General features: G+C 38.7%; 1 protein-coding gene across 1 annotated transcript; it reads left to right on the top strand.

Annotated features, from left to right (window-relative positions):
• The first annotated feature begins 11,848 nt into the window (after nt 1–11,848).
• On the top strand, nt 11,849–12,793 carry Olr1481 (olfactory receptor 1481). The gene has a single exon (NM_001000527.2). The coding sequence runs from the start codon at nt 11,849–11,851 to the stop codon at nt 12,791–12,793; it is 945 nt and encodes a 314-aa protein (NP_001000527.2).
• Nucleotides 12,794–16,401: the final 3,608 nt, after the last annotated feature.

Here is a 16,401-nt window from a genome sequence, read left to right on the forward strand (position 1 = left end):
TTTTATTTGTCGATGATTTGTTTCTTGAGCTCTTTCTATATTTTGGATATTTACCCTGTTAGATATGGAGTTCAGAAAAACCTTTTCTCATTCTTTAGGCTGCTGTTTTATCCAATTGACTGTGTCCTTTACCTTAAAGAAGCTGTACTGGCTGGTTTTGTGTGACAACTTGGCACAAGCTGGAGTTATCACAGAGAAAGGTGCCATTGTGGGTGGTGCCATCCCTGGGTTGGTAGTCCTGGATTCTATAAGAAAGCAAGCTGGGCAAGACAGGGGAAGCAATCATTAAGCAGTATTCCTCCATTGCTTTTGCATCAGCTCCTGCCTCCAAGTTCCTGCACTATGTGAGTTCCTGTCCTGACTTCCCTTGATGATGAACAGCAATGTGGAAGTGTAAGGTAAATAAACCCTTTCCTCCCCAACTTGCTTCTTGGTTATGATGCCTTGTGCAGGAATACAAACCCTGACTGCGATAGAAGCTTTTCAGTTTCACATGTTCACATTCATTAATTGTCAATCTTAGTGCCTATATTATTGCTGTCCTGTTATAGAATTTGTCTCCTGTGCTGATGTGTTCAAAGCTATTCCCTGTTTATTCTGCCATCAGGTGGAGTATATCCAGTTTAATGTTGAGATCTTTGATCCTCCTGGACTTGAGTGCTAGGTGATAAATCTGGATCTATTTGCATTATTCTATATATAGACATCCAATTAGATTAACACACTTTGTTGAAGATGCTTCCTTTTTTATGTTGTATACTTTTTCCTTATGAAAACTCAGGTGTCCATATAGATGTGGATCTGTGTCTGAGTCTTCAAGTCTCTTTATGCCACTACCATGCAGTTTTTATTACTATTGTTCTATAGTACTTTTGAAATCAGGGAAGTAATACCTCCAGTAGTTGTTTTATTAGGTGTGGTGGTAAAATGTTAAACTACTTTGAGCTCCTGGCAGGGGCACACACCTCCTCTACACCCATCCACATGTTTTGGATTCCCCCAATGAAAGACACACATGTGCACCATCATTTTTAATATGTCTTACTAGCTCAACGCTTGGGCCACTCCTGAACCTCCATGTGGCTAATACACTTTGTCCTATGATATTTCTGAGTTTATAATTGCTAAATATTTTATCTCTGCTGCCCTGTTTCCTTCTGGACAACCCTCCCATGAAACTGCTTTCCTTTTGCACCTACATTTCATTCATCTCACTCTCTTGCTCCTTCATGGGGTGGTCCATCCTACATCCCTCACTTCTTCTCCTCCCTGCATTTCTTGCCCAAGAATCATAAAAGTCCCTCCTCTGTCTCCCTGCCCAGCCATTGGCTGTTGGCAACTTTATTTCCCAATCACAGCCAACTGAGGGTAATTTTCCGTTAGCCTATTTACTGAACACTTCAAACAGTGTATTTTGGGTAACACAATTAGCATGAGAACATGAGCCACTACAATCTTGCATGACTGTTTTGGCTATGTTGTTGTTTTTCCATATGAAATGAGTTTTGTCCTTTCAAGGTCTAAAAAGCATTGTGTTGGAATTTTGTTGGAGATTATGTTTAATCTGTACATTGCTCTTGATAGAATGGCCATTTTTACTATGTTAATCCTACTGATCCATGGGCATGGGAGATTTTTCCACCTGCTGATATCTTCTTCAATTTCTTTCTTCAAAGACTTGAAAGGTTTGTCTTAAAATTCTTAGACTTGCTTGGTTGGTGCTACCCCAAGATATTTTATATTATTGTGGCTATTGTGAGGGGTGTTGTTTCCCTGATTTCTTCCTTCGTTTATTTGTCATTTGTATATAGGAAGGCTACTGAATTTTTTAGTTAATATTGTAACCAGCCACATCACTAATAGTGTTTTTTAGCTGTCAGAGTTCCCACGTGGAGTTTTGTTTTTTTAAATTTTTTTCCATCTATATTAAATTGAGTATTTCTTACTTACATTTAAAATGTTATTCCTGAGCTGGAGAGATGGCTCAGCGGTTAAGAGCACCCGACTGCTCTTCCAGAGGTCATGAGTTCAATTCCTAGCAACCACATGGTGGCTCACAGCCATCTGTAATGGTGTCTGATGCCCTCTTCTGGTGTATCTGAAGACAGCTACAGTGTACTTATATATAATAAGTAAAATGTTATTCCCTTTCCCAGTTTCCATGCCAACATCCCTATAACCCCTCCCCCTCTCCTTCTATATGGGTGTTCCCTTCCCAATCCTCCTCCGATTACCACCTTCCCCCCAAGAATCCCGTTCCCTGGGGGTCCAGCCTTGGTAGGACCAAGGTCTTCCCCTTCCACTGGTGCCCTTACTAGGCTATTCATTGCTACCTATGCAGTTGGGGCCCAGGGTCAGTCCATGTATAGTCTTTGGGTAGTGGCTTAGCCCCTGGAAGCTCTGGTTGGTTGGCATTGTTGTTCATATGTGGTCTCAAGCCCCTTCAAGCTCTTTCAGTTCTTTCTCTGATTCCTTCAACAGGGGTCCCGTTCTCAGTTCAGTGGTTTGCTGCTGGCATTCGCCTATGTATTTGACGTATTCTGGCTGTGTCTCTCAGGAGAGATCTACATCTGGTTCCTGTCGGCCTGCACTTCTTTGCTTCATCCATCTTATCTAGTTTGGTGGCTGTATATGTATGGGCCACATGTGAGACAGGCTCTGAATGGGCATTCCTTCAGCCTCTGTTCTAAACTTTGCCTCCTTATCCCCTCCCAAGGGTATTCTTGTTCCCCTTTTAAAGAAGGAGTGAGGGGTTGGGGATTTAGCTCAGTGGTAGAGCGCTTGCCTAGCAAGCACAAGGCCCTGGGTTCGGTCCCCAGCTCCGAAAAAAAAAAAGAGAAAAAAAAAGAAATAAAGAAGGAGTGAAGCATCTACATTCTGGTCATCCTTCTTGAATTTCATGTGTTCTATGCATCTAGGGTAATTTGAGCATTTGGACTAATATCCACTTATCAATGAGTGCATACCATGTGTGTTTTTCTGTGACTGGGTTACCTCACTCAGGATGATATTTTCCAGTTCCATCCATTTGCCTATGAATTTCATAAGTCATTGTTTTTGATAGCAGAGTAGTATTCCATTGTGTAGATGTACCACATTTTCTGTATCCATTCCCCTGTTGAAGGGCATCTGGGTTCTTTCCAGCTTCTGGCTATTATAAATAAGGCTGCTATGAACATAGTGGATGTGTCTTTGTTATATATTGGGGCATCTTTTGGGTATATGCCCAAGAGTGGTATAGCTGGGTCCTCCAATAGTTCAATGTCCAATTTTCTGAGGAACCTCCAGACTGATTTCCAGAATGGTTGTACCAGTCTGCAATCCCACCAACAATGGAGGAGTATTCCTCTTTCTCCACATCCTCGCCAGCAACTGCTGTTGCCAGAGTTTTTGATCTTAGGCATTCAGACTGGTGTGAGGTAGAATCTCAGGGTTGTTTTGATTTGCATTTCCTTATGACTAAAGATGTTGAACATGTCTTTAGGTGTTTCTCAGCCATTCGGCATTCCTCAGCTGTGAATTCTTTGTTTAGCTCTGAACCCCATTTTTAATAGGGTTATTTGTCTCCCTGCAGTCTAACATCGTAAGTTCTTTGTATATTTTGGATACAAGCCCTCGATCAGTTTTAGGATACAACTTTTCCCAATCTGTTGGTTGCCGTTTTGTCCTAACAACAGTCAGTGTCTTTGCCTTCCAGAAGCTTTATAGTTCTTGATCTTAGAGCATGAGCCATTGGTGTTTTGTTCAGGAAATTTCCCCCAGTGCCCATGTGTTTGAGATGCTTCCCCACTTTTTCTTTTATTAGTTCGAGTGTATCTGGTTTGATGTGGAGGTCTTTGATCCACTTGGACTTAAGCTTTGTACAGGCTGATAAGAATGGATCGATTTGCATTCTTCTACACGCTGACCTCTAGTTGAACCAGCACCATTTGCTGAAAATGCTATCTTTTTTCCATTGGATGGTTTTGGCTCCTTTGTCAAAAATCAAGTGACCATATGTGTGTGGGTTCATTTCTGGGTCTTCAGTTCTATTCCACTGGTCTATCTGCCTGTCTCTGTACCAATAGCATACAGTTTTTAATCACTATTGCTCTGTAATACTGCTGGGAGATGAGGGATGGTGATTCCCCCAGAAGTTCTTTTATTGTTGAGGATAGATTTTGCTCTCCTGGGTTTTTTGTTATTCCAAATGTATTTGCAAATAGCTCTTTCTTTCTAACTCTATGATTAATTGAGTTAAAATTTTGATGGGGATTGCATTGAATCTATAGATTTTTGGTCATCTTTTGGCAAGATGACCATTTTTACTATATTAATCCTGCCAATCCATGAGCATGGGAGGTCTTTCCATCTTCTGAGATCTTGTTAAATTTCTGTCTTCTGAGATTTGAAGTTCTTGTCATACAGAACTTCTACTTGCTTGGTTAGATTCACACTGAGGAATTTTATGTTATTTGTGATTATTGTGAAAGGTGTTATTTCACTAATTCCTTTCTCAATTTGTTTATCATTTGAGAACCGAAGGGCTACTAGTTTGTTTGAGTGAATTTTGTACCCAGCCATTTTGCTGAAGTTGTTTACCAGGCTTAGTAGTTCTCTAGTGGAACCTTTGGAGTCACTTACGTGTACTATCATATCATCTGCAAACAGTGATATTTTGACTTCACCTTTCCAATTTGTGTCCCTTTGACTTCCTTTTGTTATCTGATTGCTCTGTCTAGAAACTGAGTACTATATTTAATCAGTAGGGAGAGAGTGGACAGCCTTGTCTGGTCCCTGATTTTAGTGGGATTACTTCGTTTCTCTCCATTTAGTTTAATGTTGGCTTCTGGTTTGGTCTATATTTCTTTTACTATGTTTATGTATAGGCCTTGAATTCCTGATATTTCCAGGACTTTTGTTATAAAGGGGTGTTGAATCTTGTCAAATTCTTTCTCAGAATCTAATTAGATGATCATGTGGTTTTTTTTCCTTTAAGTTTGTTTACACAGAGGATTAAGTTGATGGATTTTTATATATTGAATCACCCCCGCATCCCCGGGATGAAGTCTACTTGATCATGATGGATGATCATTTTGATGTGTTCTTGGATTCTGTTTGCAAGAATTTTATTGAGTATTTATTCATGAATATTCATAAGGGAAATTGGTCTGAAGTTCTCTTTCTTTGTTGGGTCTTTGTGTGGTTTAGGTATAAGGGCAATTATGGCTTCATGGAAGGATTTGAGTAGTGCCCTGTCTGTTTCTATTTCGTGGAATATGAGGTCTTCTAAGAAGGTCTGATAGAATTCTGCACTAAATCCACATGAACCTGGGTTGTTTTTGATTGGGAGACTTTTAATAACTGCTTCTATTTCTTTAGGAGTTATGGGACTATTTGGACAGTTTGTCTGATCCTGATTTAACTGTGGTACCTAGTATTTGTCTAGATAATTGTCCATTTCATCCAGATTTTCCAGTTTTGTTGAATATAGGCTTTTGTAGTAGGAGCTAATGATTTTTTAAATTTCCTCAGAATATGTTGTTATATTGCCATTTTCATTCCTGATTTTGTTCATTTGAATATTCTCTCTGTGCCCTCTGGTTATTGGCTAAAGGTTTATCTGTCTTGTTGATTTTCTCAAAGAACCAACTCCCTGTTTTGTTGATTCTTTATATAGTTCTATTTTTCTCTACTTGGTTGATTTCAGTCCTAAGTTTGATTATTTTCTGCTGTCTATTCCTCTTGGGTGTATTTGATTCTTTTTGTTCTAGAGCTTTTAAGTGTGCTGTCAAGCTGCTAATGTATGCTCTCTCCAGTTTCTTTTTGGAGGCACTCAGAGCTATGAGTTTTCCTCTTAGCACTGCTTTCAGTGCTAATTATGGTGACCCATAATTTTAGGTGTGTTGTGCCTTCATTTTCATTAAATTCTCAAAAGTCTTTAACTTCTTTCTTTATTTCTTCTTTGACCAAGTTATCCTTGAGTAGAGCATTGTTCAACTTCAATGTATGTGTGGGCTTTCTGTCATTTTTGTTGTTATTGAAGACCAGCCTTAGTCAATGGCGATCTGATAAAATGCATGGGATTATTTCAATTTCCTGTATCTGTTGAGGCCTGTTTTGTGACACATTATTTGGTCAATTTTAAAGAAGGAACCATCAGGTCCTGAGAAGAAAGCATATTCTTTTGTTTTAGGATGAAATGTCCTATAAATATCTGTTAAATCCATTTGGTTCATAACTTCTGTTAGTTTCTCTATCTCTCTGTTTTGTTTTTGTTTCCAGGATCTATCCATTGATGAGAGCTGGGTGTTGAAATTTCCCACTATTATTGTGTGAGGTGCAATGTGTGTTTTGAGTTTTAGTGAGGTTTCTTTTATGAATATAGGTGCCCTAGCATTTGGAGCATAGACATTCAGGATTAAGAGATCATCTTAGTGGATTTTTCCTTTGATGAATATGAAGTGTTCTTCATTATCTTTTTTGATAACTTTTGGTTGAAAGTCGATTTTATTCAATATTAGAATGGCTACTCCAGCTTTTTTCTTGGGACCACTTGCTTGGAAAGTTGTTTTCCAGCCTTTTACTCTGAGGTAGTGTCTGTCTTTGTCACCTAGATGTGTTTTCTCTTTATGCTGTGTCCTCTTTATGTATCCAGTATGTTAGTCTTGTCTTTTTATTGGGGAATTGAGTCCATTGATGTTAAGGGATATTAATTAATAGTGATTGTTGTTTCCTGTTATTTTTGTTGTTAGAGGTGGAATTATGTTTGTGTGACTCTCTTCCTTTGGGTTTCTTGCCAGATTACTTTCTTGTTTTTCCTAGGATGCAGTTTCCCTCCTTGTATTGGAGTTTTCTATCTATTGTCCTTTGTAGGGCTGAATTTATAGAAGATAACGTGTAAATTTGGTTCTGACATGGAATATCTTGGTTTCTCCATCTTACTTAATTGAGAGTTTTGCTGGATATAGTAGCCTTGTCCAGCATTTGTGTTCTCTTAGGTTCTGTATGATATCACCCATGATCTTCTCTCTTTCATAGTCTCTTGTGAGAATCTGGTGTAATTCTAATAGGACTGCATTTATATGTTACTTGACCTTTTTCCCTTACTGCTTTTCATGTTCTTTCTTTGTGTTGTATGTTTGGTATTTTGACTATTCTGTGATGGGAGGAATTTCTTTTCTGGTTCACTCTATTTGGAGTTCTGTAAACTTCTTCTGTGTCTGTGAGAATCTATTTCTTTAGGTTAGAAAATTTTTCTTCTATAATTTTGTTGAAGATATTTACTGGCCCTTTAAGTTGGGAGTCTTCACTCTCTTCTATACCTATTATCCTTAGGTTTGATCTTCTCACTGTGTCCTGGATTTTCTGGATGTTTTGGGTTATGAGCTTTTTGTGTTTTACATTATATTTGATGGCTGTGTCACTGTTTTCTATTATGTTCTGCCCTTGAGATTCTGTCTTTTATCTCTTGTATTCCATTGGTGATGCTTATGTCTATGACTCCTGATATCTTTCCTATGTTTTGCATCTCCATGGTTATCTCCCTTTGTGCTTTTTTTATTGTTTCTATTTCCATTTTCAGATCCCTGATGGTTTTTTTTCCAATTCCTTCACCTGTTTGTTGTATTTTCCTGTAATTCTTTAAGGGATTTTTGTGTTTCCTGTTTAAGGGTTTCTACTTGTTTACCTGTGTTGTCTTATATTTCTTTAAGGGAGTTATTTATGTCCTTCTTCTAGTCATCTATCATCATCATGAGATGTGATTTTAAGTCCAAATATTGCTCTTCTGGTGTATTTGGATATCCAGTATTTTCTTTGGTGGGAGAACTGGGCTCTGATGATGCCACGTAGTCTTGGTCTCTGTTGCTTAGGTTCCTATGCTTGCCTCTTGCCATCAGGTTGTCTCTGGTATTAGCTTGTCTTGCTGTCTTTGACAGTGGCTTGAACCTCCTTTAAGCCTATGTGTCAGCACTCCTGTAGACCTGTTTTCTTTCAGCAAGATCTGGGAACAGAGAACTACTCCTGGGTTTGTGTATCCTGAAGCCTTCAGGTAGGTTACTTAGAGCAGAAAAGTTGATCTTACCTCTGCTGTCAGGTGTGTCGATGCTCCTGGTCACTGACTTCCAGCTCTGAACTCAGGCAGAAGCAGGAAGGGTCCTGCCCCTGACTGCTCCTAGATTCCTGTGCCCAGAGAGCACTAGACAGGTCCTCTTGGACCAGGAATGTGAGCAAAAAATGGCAGTCTCCGCTGAGCTCTCAGGATTGTCCACATTTCTAAGAGTCCAGTGCTCTCCCCCACAGGATTTAGGTACAGAGATCTGTGGGACCAGTTCAGTTTGGATGCAGGCAGAAACCCTATACAAAACTTAAGCAAGTGAAGGGGCTCGAGACCCCATATGTACAACAATGCCAAGCAACCAGAGCTTCCAGGTACTAAGCCACTACCTAAAGACTATACATGGACTGACCCTGGACTTTGACCTCATAGGTAGCAATGAATATCCTAGTAAGAGCACCAGTGGAAGGGGAAGCCCTGGACCCTGCTAAGACTGAACCCCCAGTGAACTAGATTGTTGGGGGGAGGGCGGCAAGGGGGGAGGATGGGGAGGGGAACACCCATAAAGAAGGGGGGGGATGTTTGCCCTGAAACCAGGAAAGGGAATAACACTCGAAATGTATATAAGAAATACTCAAGTTAATAAAAAAATTAATAAATAAATTAGTTAAATGAAGAAAAACTTAAGCAAGTAATACTATTATTTTCCTGGTGCATTCCTTTTTTTAAAAACATAGCATTTTCATGTCCAAATAAAAATGCTAATATGACCTATATTGTCAAAATTATCACATGAATAATATGAAGATTTCTTCAGAAGGAAAACATGCATTATAACACAACATGAAAAATTTCTTCCAACATCATTTGAATGCTGCATGTGCAACAAAGTGTTAGTGAAAAACAAAATTATGGATCTCAACTATTGCTGCAAAATAACAGGGACAATAGACTTTGGCATTAGACAGTAGTACAAGTGTAGATAGTGGCTGGGCAAGTGGTGTGGTGATGGGTGTCATTGATATTTTTCTTAGAGCCAAGAAGCCAAAAATAATTTAATTGAATGAGAATGTGTGCTTCAATTTTAACAATTAAACATGATCCTGGGAAGTGTAATTTCTCATATTTCTCTCAATAACACTATTAACAGCTTTAGAAAGTTATGTCATAAAAGTCTGATATCTGCCAGTAACACATTCATTCCTCAAAGGGCTTATTTACTGGAGTTACAACATATTGATGGACTATCAAGCTGCAACCTTTCCAAATGATATGTCTTTAAAGGTCACTTAAAAATTATCTTCTAAGAAATATTATTTTGTTCACCATATAGTCTTTGTTTACATAACAATTCAAATACTCCTCTTCACCCCAAAAAGAATAAACTACACCAAACAAACAAGTTAATATCCACCCATGAGTTGCTCTCCCACTTTATGACCCTCAAAGTGTAGTTATCTGTGATCAGTGATTATCAGTCATTTCTGTAGGTCACTGAGAGAACTGGCAATAGAGAAGTTAATGAGTTACTGCAGCACTGGACTCCTCTGGGACTTACAGCCTCTTATTATAGAGATGCATGGTAGGGGAGATATGAAATGTTATGTAGACACTACAGAGGACCACAGGTCTGCTGACTTCCTGTGCCCATACTGAATATAAAAACACAATCTTTTATCAGGATTTAGGAATCACCCTTGGCCATCCAAGGTAAATTATCTGGATAGTGAGCTATTCCTTTTCTGTTTTTTTTTTAACTTGAAAGTATTTTCTTTTTCTTCCCAATTGCATATTCACAGGACAATCTTTTGGGTATGATAATATACATCTTTGTCTTCTCTGATTTGTATTATTATCCTATAGTTGAAGTATTTGGTTTGTGATAAATACTAATAAACATTTTAGTATCTATGTGGTTCTTACAATTGATCTGTCTTCAATAATTCTCCTAAAACATATCATTTCAAGCCTGGGTCTAGGAAATTGAGTTGAATTATGTAACTTAATTTGGTTTCTGTGGGGAGAGATTCACTGTGTCCCAGGTTGATCTCAAAATCATAGTGATCTCCTGCCTCAGCCTTCTAAGTGCTTGAACATAGGTCTGCACTACTACATGGAGATAAGTTATGTAGTCCTTCTGGTTTTAAGTCTCTTCCTCTCTGTCTCCTTTCTGTCTCTCACTCTATGTGTTTCTGTCTCTGTCTCTCTGTTCTTCTGTCTCTATATGTATCTCTCTATGTCTCTGTATATCTCTGTCTATGTAGAGGTCAGAGGTTATCAAAAGTCATGTATATTTCACAATATGTAAGATCTTATTGTTTGCTATAATTTATGCTAGGCTACCTGACTTCCAGTCTTCCAAGGATTCTCTTATCTTCACATTTCATCTTCCATAGGAGCACTGGGATTACAGATATATGCTACCACACCCATTGTATCATTCACAGGGGAAACAGAATTTAGGAAACTGGGTTATGGTTTTCCTACATGTCTCATCTTTCCATAATATTAAAACATGATTTTGAAGTATGCATCACTGAATGAAACAGCATTAAATATCCATAAACAGAGTGAAGGTTTCTTCATCCTGAGGCAGTTGGGTGGTTTCACTGAACGTTGGGCACGCTGACCAAACACTATACATTTGGACTATACACCTACCCTCGCATGTCTCTTAATGCCCCTTTTCTGATTTCTTTGCCATCTTAAAACTGCTAGGGTTCTTTAGTCAAGACTGTCTAGAAGAAAATAGTAAAACATAACAGAAAGGGCAATTTATTTAAAGGATACAGTCTATACAATATTAGCAGCTGAGGGTCTAATACCTGCAGAGACAGCCTCTAGGAAGAGTAGGGACTAAAGTCTTGTGTCTAAAATCAGAATTTGTCTTTGGAAGACTTCTCTTTTTTTATATCCTTTATCTTGTTCCATAGGAACTGCCATATTATAAAGATTGATTTCCTAGGTCTGCTTACTTCAATATTGACATTATTGAAAATACCTTCCTAACATCATTAAGAATTGACTGGCACTTGTCAAAACTTGTTATCATCGCCTTAAAAATATCAATCTCTTAGTGGTATGTATGGATAAGGAAGAACTCAAGATAATTTTGCATATATGTCCATACCTTTTTCTTGTCCATATATTTTCAATAATTTATAGAAATTGTCATTAAATTTTCCTACATCAATACCAGTGATATTCTCTGTAGATGCTTATAATTATAATAATTACTAAAAACAATCATAAACTCTTACACTCAGTGTTTAATAAATACAAAATTACCTCTCTGAACTTGATCACTTAGTGTCAAAGTTTTAGACACTAAAACTTTGGTCAAGTAGAGTAACTTTGCATTCTGCAAAGCTTAAAGAAATACATATGTTCATATGTGTGGGTGTACATATACATATACATGTTAGATAGATGGATAGATAGATAATATGGAAAACTTCTTTAGAACCATCACAGAATGAGAAAATGATAAATCACAGGCAATTCAATTCATCTAGGATGACTAGCAAGGTAAATCTAAGAAAAAAATTCAATTTCATGCCAAGACTAAATAGAAAAAATGTTTCAGAAAGAACTGCCTGGTGAACTATATGCTAAAAAGAAGTTAATAAGTCCTTAATAATTATTGATAAAGGCATGTTGATCTGAACAGTATACTACTTTTGATGATATTATTGTAGAGGATGTAAATGTGTTATATCATCTCAATGCCTGATGAATTTGAAACACATTCACCTTCATTTGGATTGTTAAATGCTGCTATTCTTTCTGAAAAGGCATTTGTGTAAAGAAATGACTAGAAGAAACCAAACTGCCATCTCTCAGTTCCTCCTTCTGGGCCTGCCCATTCCCCCAGAGTACCAACACCTGTTCTATGCCCTGTTCCTGGCCATGTACCTTACCACTGTCCTGGGGAACCTCACCATCATCATCCTCATTCTATTGGACTCCCATCTCCACACACCCATGTACTTGTTTCTCAGCAATTTATCCTTTGCCGACCTCTGTTTTTCCTCTGTCACGATGCCCAAGTTCTTGCAGAACATGCAGAGCCAAGTTCCATCCATTCCCTATGCAGGCTGCCTGGCACAGATATACTTCTTTCTGTACTTTGGAGACCTTGGAAACTTCCTGCTTGTGGCCATGGCCTATGATCGATATGTGGCCATCTGCTTCCCCCTTCATTACATGAGCATCATGAGCCCCAAGCTCTGTGTGAGTCTGGTGGTGCTGTCCTGGGTGCTGACCACCTTCCATGCCATGCTGCACACCCTGCTCATGGCCAGATTGTCATTCTGTGCAGAAAATGTGATCCCCCACTTTTTCTGTGACATCTCTGCTCTGCTGAAGCTGTCCTGCTCTGATACGCATGTTAATGAGTTGGTGATATTTGTCATGGGAGGCATCATACTTGTCATTCCATTTGTGCTCATCATTGTGTCCTATGTCCGAATTGTATCCTCCATTCTCAAGGTCCCATCTGCTCGAGGCATCCGTAAAGCCTTTTCCACCTGCGGCTCCCACCTGTCTGTGGTGTCACTGTTCTATGGGACAGTCATTGGTCTGTACTTATGTCCATCAGCTAATAACTCTACTGTGAAGGAGACTGTCATGTCTTTGATGTACACAATGGTGACTCCCATGCTGAACCCCTTCATCTACAGCCTGAGGAACAAAGACATAAAAGATGCATTAGAAAAAATAATGTGCAAAAAGCAAATTCCCTCATTTCTATGATGGCAATACTTCAGATCTTCATATAATTTCTTGTAGAAAATGTTACTATTGTGCTGTTGTCACAGAATTTTTCCTCATCATGGATCCCTCTGTTTAAAGGTCCCACAACATAACTTTTCAACACACAAATTAGAAGTTTATATGAGGAGTTGAATTTTAGAAGTAAGTTTGGGGGATCTGAATATGCACATGCTACTTGTCCAGGTGGTCTTGAAAACACTAGCATAGAATTAAAGTCACATCTCTAATCCCCATGGTTTTCTATTTTAATTTACTCCATTTTATCATTTTGTCCAAATGTCTGTTTGACTGTGTGCTTATAAAACTGTACTTTATAATCTCACATCAATATTTAATAATATCCAAGTAACTCAGCTTGTAAGCCTTTTTCCAGTCTTACACATGCTCTTTCTATAATTTGTCATTAAATAATTGCATCACTTAATTCCCTAGACTATGTGTTCATCATTTGTGTTGTTTTCTAGCATAGATGTTTGTTGTCTGTTCTCAGTGATATCTATAAGTTTATAAAATTCTCAAAAATGAGTATTTTTTAAAAGGGGCAAAGATAAAGATAGAGGGTTCATGGGGCCTCACCAGTTTTTTTAACTATTAATTGTTCACAGACTCTGGGAATGGATAGCCACCGTCTGTAGTAGTGTATTTATAGCTGATCTCACCAGGGTCCAACAGATAGACTAGATAATCTCAATAGGTCACAAAACAAAATGAATAGTCATAAATGTGAAAAGCAATCTGTGGAGAGGAGAGATATGACAGAAATCGTAGGGAAGAGGTGAGAGTTGTGTACATGTGTAAGATTATCAGAAAATTATCTAAAAATAATTTATAGTAACCATTAAAGAGAGCCACAACTGCACACAATACAAAGATCAATTTATGTGAGGAGTCCTGCCTCGATGGCTACATCAACAGCATAGCTACTGCATTCTGTGTCCAGGTAATATCACAGGAGAAGGAATGGAAAGATTACAAAAATCAGAATACCAGGAAGTCTACTGTGTGACTGCCTTTCTTAGAAATGTCCACTTTAACAAGGCCTGAGCAGTGACAATATCAATAGACATGCTAATACAGAAGTGAGCAAAAAATCTCACAGGGTCTCAACACCAGACGAAAAACTATAGGCAACTAATGATTACTAAGAAAAAGAGAGTTAAGTACTCCCAGGGATTAACCCCCTGATTGATTACCCAATACAAAGCAGTTAGCTTTGAAATCATATCTATCCAAATAACAAACATGAGCTCATCAAGTTGTGCTTATATAGTTTTGATTGATAGACAGACAGACAAGTATATAATAAGCAGATAGATAAGAGACAGACAGACAGAGAGACAGACAGACAGATAACAATAAAAAGAAAAAGAGGCTACTGCTTTGAGAGTGGATTGGAGGGAGGGAAAGGAAGGGGAAAGCGATGTATTTACTTTTTAATAAAATTTTAAAATTAAACAATTTAATACTAATGAAATAATGATAGGAGAGGGCCACCACCACCATACCATGCAGTAAGGATAGGCAGAGGATGCCCAAAGACATGCCCATTTTGTGGACCTCTCTGCAGCAGGAGCCACTACAATGTACAAATATGTGGTGGAGAGATGGGAGCAAAAGAAAATCTGAATGAATTGAGCACTATGAAGAGAGAAGGAACTGAATACTTGAGAGTGGAGAGAAATAGCCTGAGATGAATAGCCTGCCCTGTCACCTGATGCCATAGTGAAGCTCCAGCCTGCACTGCCACTGAGGGCCATGTCTAGGTCTATAGCCACGTAGCAGCAGTAGGTCTGTATCAATGTTTGTGGTTCATATTACCAACAAAAGCCATTTTGAACATCCCTGATCTGTGTTGCCACCTGAATGGTGATGCTGAAACGTTATGCAGAGTTGAACCCACCCTCACTGCCTTCAGCATTCTGAAAAACTACTCCCACCCCTCAGTGGCCGCAGCACTCAGAAGAAAAGGCCCTGCAACGGGCCCTGCATCATGCCATCCAGTAGAACTGGGTCTGCTGGTAGAAGCACAATCTCTGAGCACATGGCTCTAGAGAGCTTGTCCTGTCATCCCATTGCCACAGGTGGTATAGGCTAAGGAATGATAACCTCCCTCACTCCTCACTACCTTCAACTGGAGAGCTGGCCCCAAGGTCCTGAGAGTAGGAGGGCTGGCTCTGCCCCTCACTGGCTGCAGAATTTATGAAAGAAAGGCCATGCACCTCACGTGGGTAGCACAGTAGAGCTGGCACTTCTGGCTTGGGCACCAGTGAGCTGGCCCCAAAAGCATGAGATCTGGAAAGCTGTTTCTGCCCTTTGCTGGTTGTGGCATTGCTTGTGCTAGCTGGAACAGTGATGGAAAACTCACCCTGATGGTGTGAAAGCAACAGAGTTTGTGGACTGACCACCTCAGCTACAAGACAGCTCAGATACAGAGCTTTGAGTTGGCCCACCCTAATATCGACCCCATCTTTGAACTGCGAGAGCTCATGAAGATGAAAGGGCTGGCCCTTCAGATCCAAGGCTGGAGAATCTCCATGATACAGGGCCAACAACAGGATATCCAAAAAGAGTAATCTATGTAGGATCCAGTATTGATAGTGTAGTAGAAGCCAGAGGCCTCAAACTAGACCAATAATTCATTCCAATGAACACTTGAAAGCAAAGGCATGTAAACAAAAGGGTATACTGTGTGACAAACTACAATTTCCACAGAATGGTGTTTGTTTTGTTTTAATTTCTTTTTTTTATTCTTTTGTGGAAAGAAGTTGCAGGGGCAGCGGGTAGATACAAAGGGATGAGGAGTGAGTAGGGTTGTGGTGTATAATGTGAAAGTCACAAATAATCAATAAAAAGTGATAATAAAATAGAATAATAATGTATACTATCCATTTGTATCTTTCTTGGGCATATTTCTAAAGAACTCTTTATCCTAACACAAAGATACTTGCTCTCCCATGTTTATTGTTATTCAATGTACAATAGCCAGGAAATGGAAACATCCTAGATGTCCATCAACTGATGAGTGAATAATAAAAATGTGGTACATTTACATAGTGGAATATTATTCAGCTGTTAAGGAAAAAAATCATGAAACTTGCAGATAAATGCATAAAGTTTGACACAACCATTCTGAGTGAGGTGACCCAAACTCAGAAAAACACCTTTTCAGCTAATTGTTCTTAATTTTGTGTTTCTTCTGCTGAGACTTGACTATCCATTCATTAGCCACTTGTCTATCAGATTATTTGGGCTTTGTGTTGTTTGGTTACTTTCAGTTATTTATATAGCCTAGATGGTGATATATGCATGATGTGTAATTGGAAAAAGTCCACCCATTCTGTAGACTATCTCTTTACTCCACAGATATTTTTTGTTGTGAAGAAGCTAATTTCATATATCACATTTGTCAATTCATCCAATTATCTCCTGCACTGTGGGAGTTCTTTTCAGATAGTCCCAGCCTGTGTTTAGTTATACCTTGAAGTGTTTTATTTAATTTCTTATAGCAGTTTCAAAGGTTAGGGTCAGATAGATTGATAGATAGATGATAGATGATAGATAGATAGATAGATAGATAGACAGATTAT

Source organism: Rattus norvegicus, chromosome 10 (genome assembly GCF_036323735.1).
Source record: "Rattus norvegicus strain BN/NHsdMcwi chromosome 10, GRCr8, whole genome shotgun sequence".
NCBI lineage: Eukaryota > Metazoa > Chordata > Mammalia > Rodentia > Muridae > Rattus > Rattus norvegicus.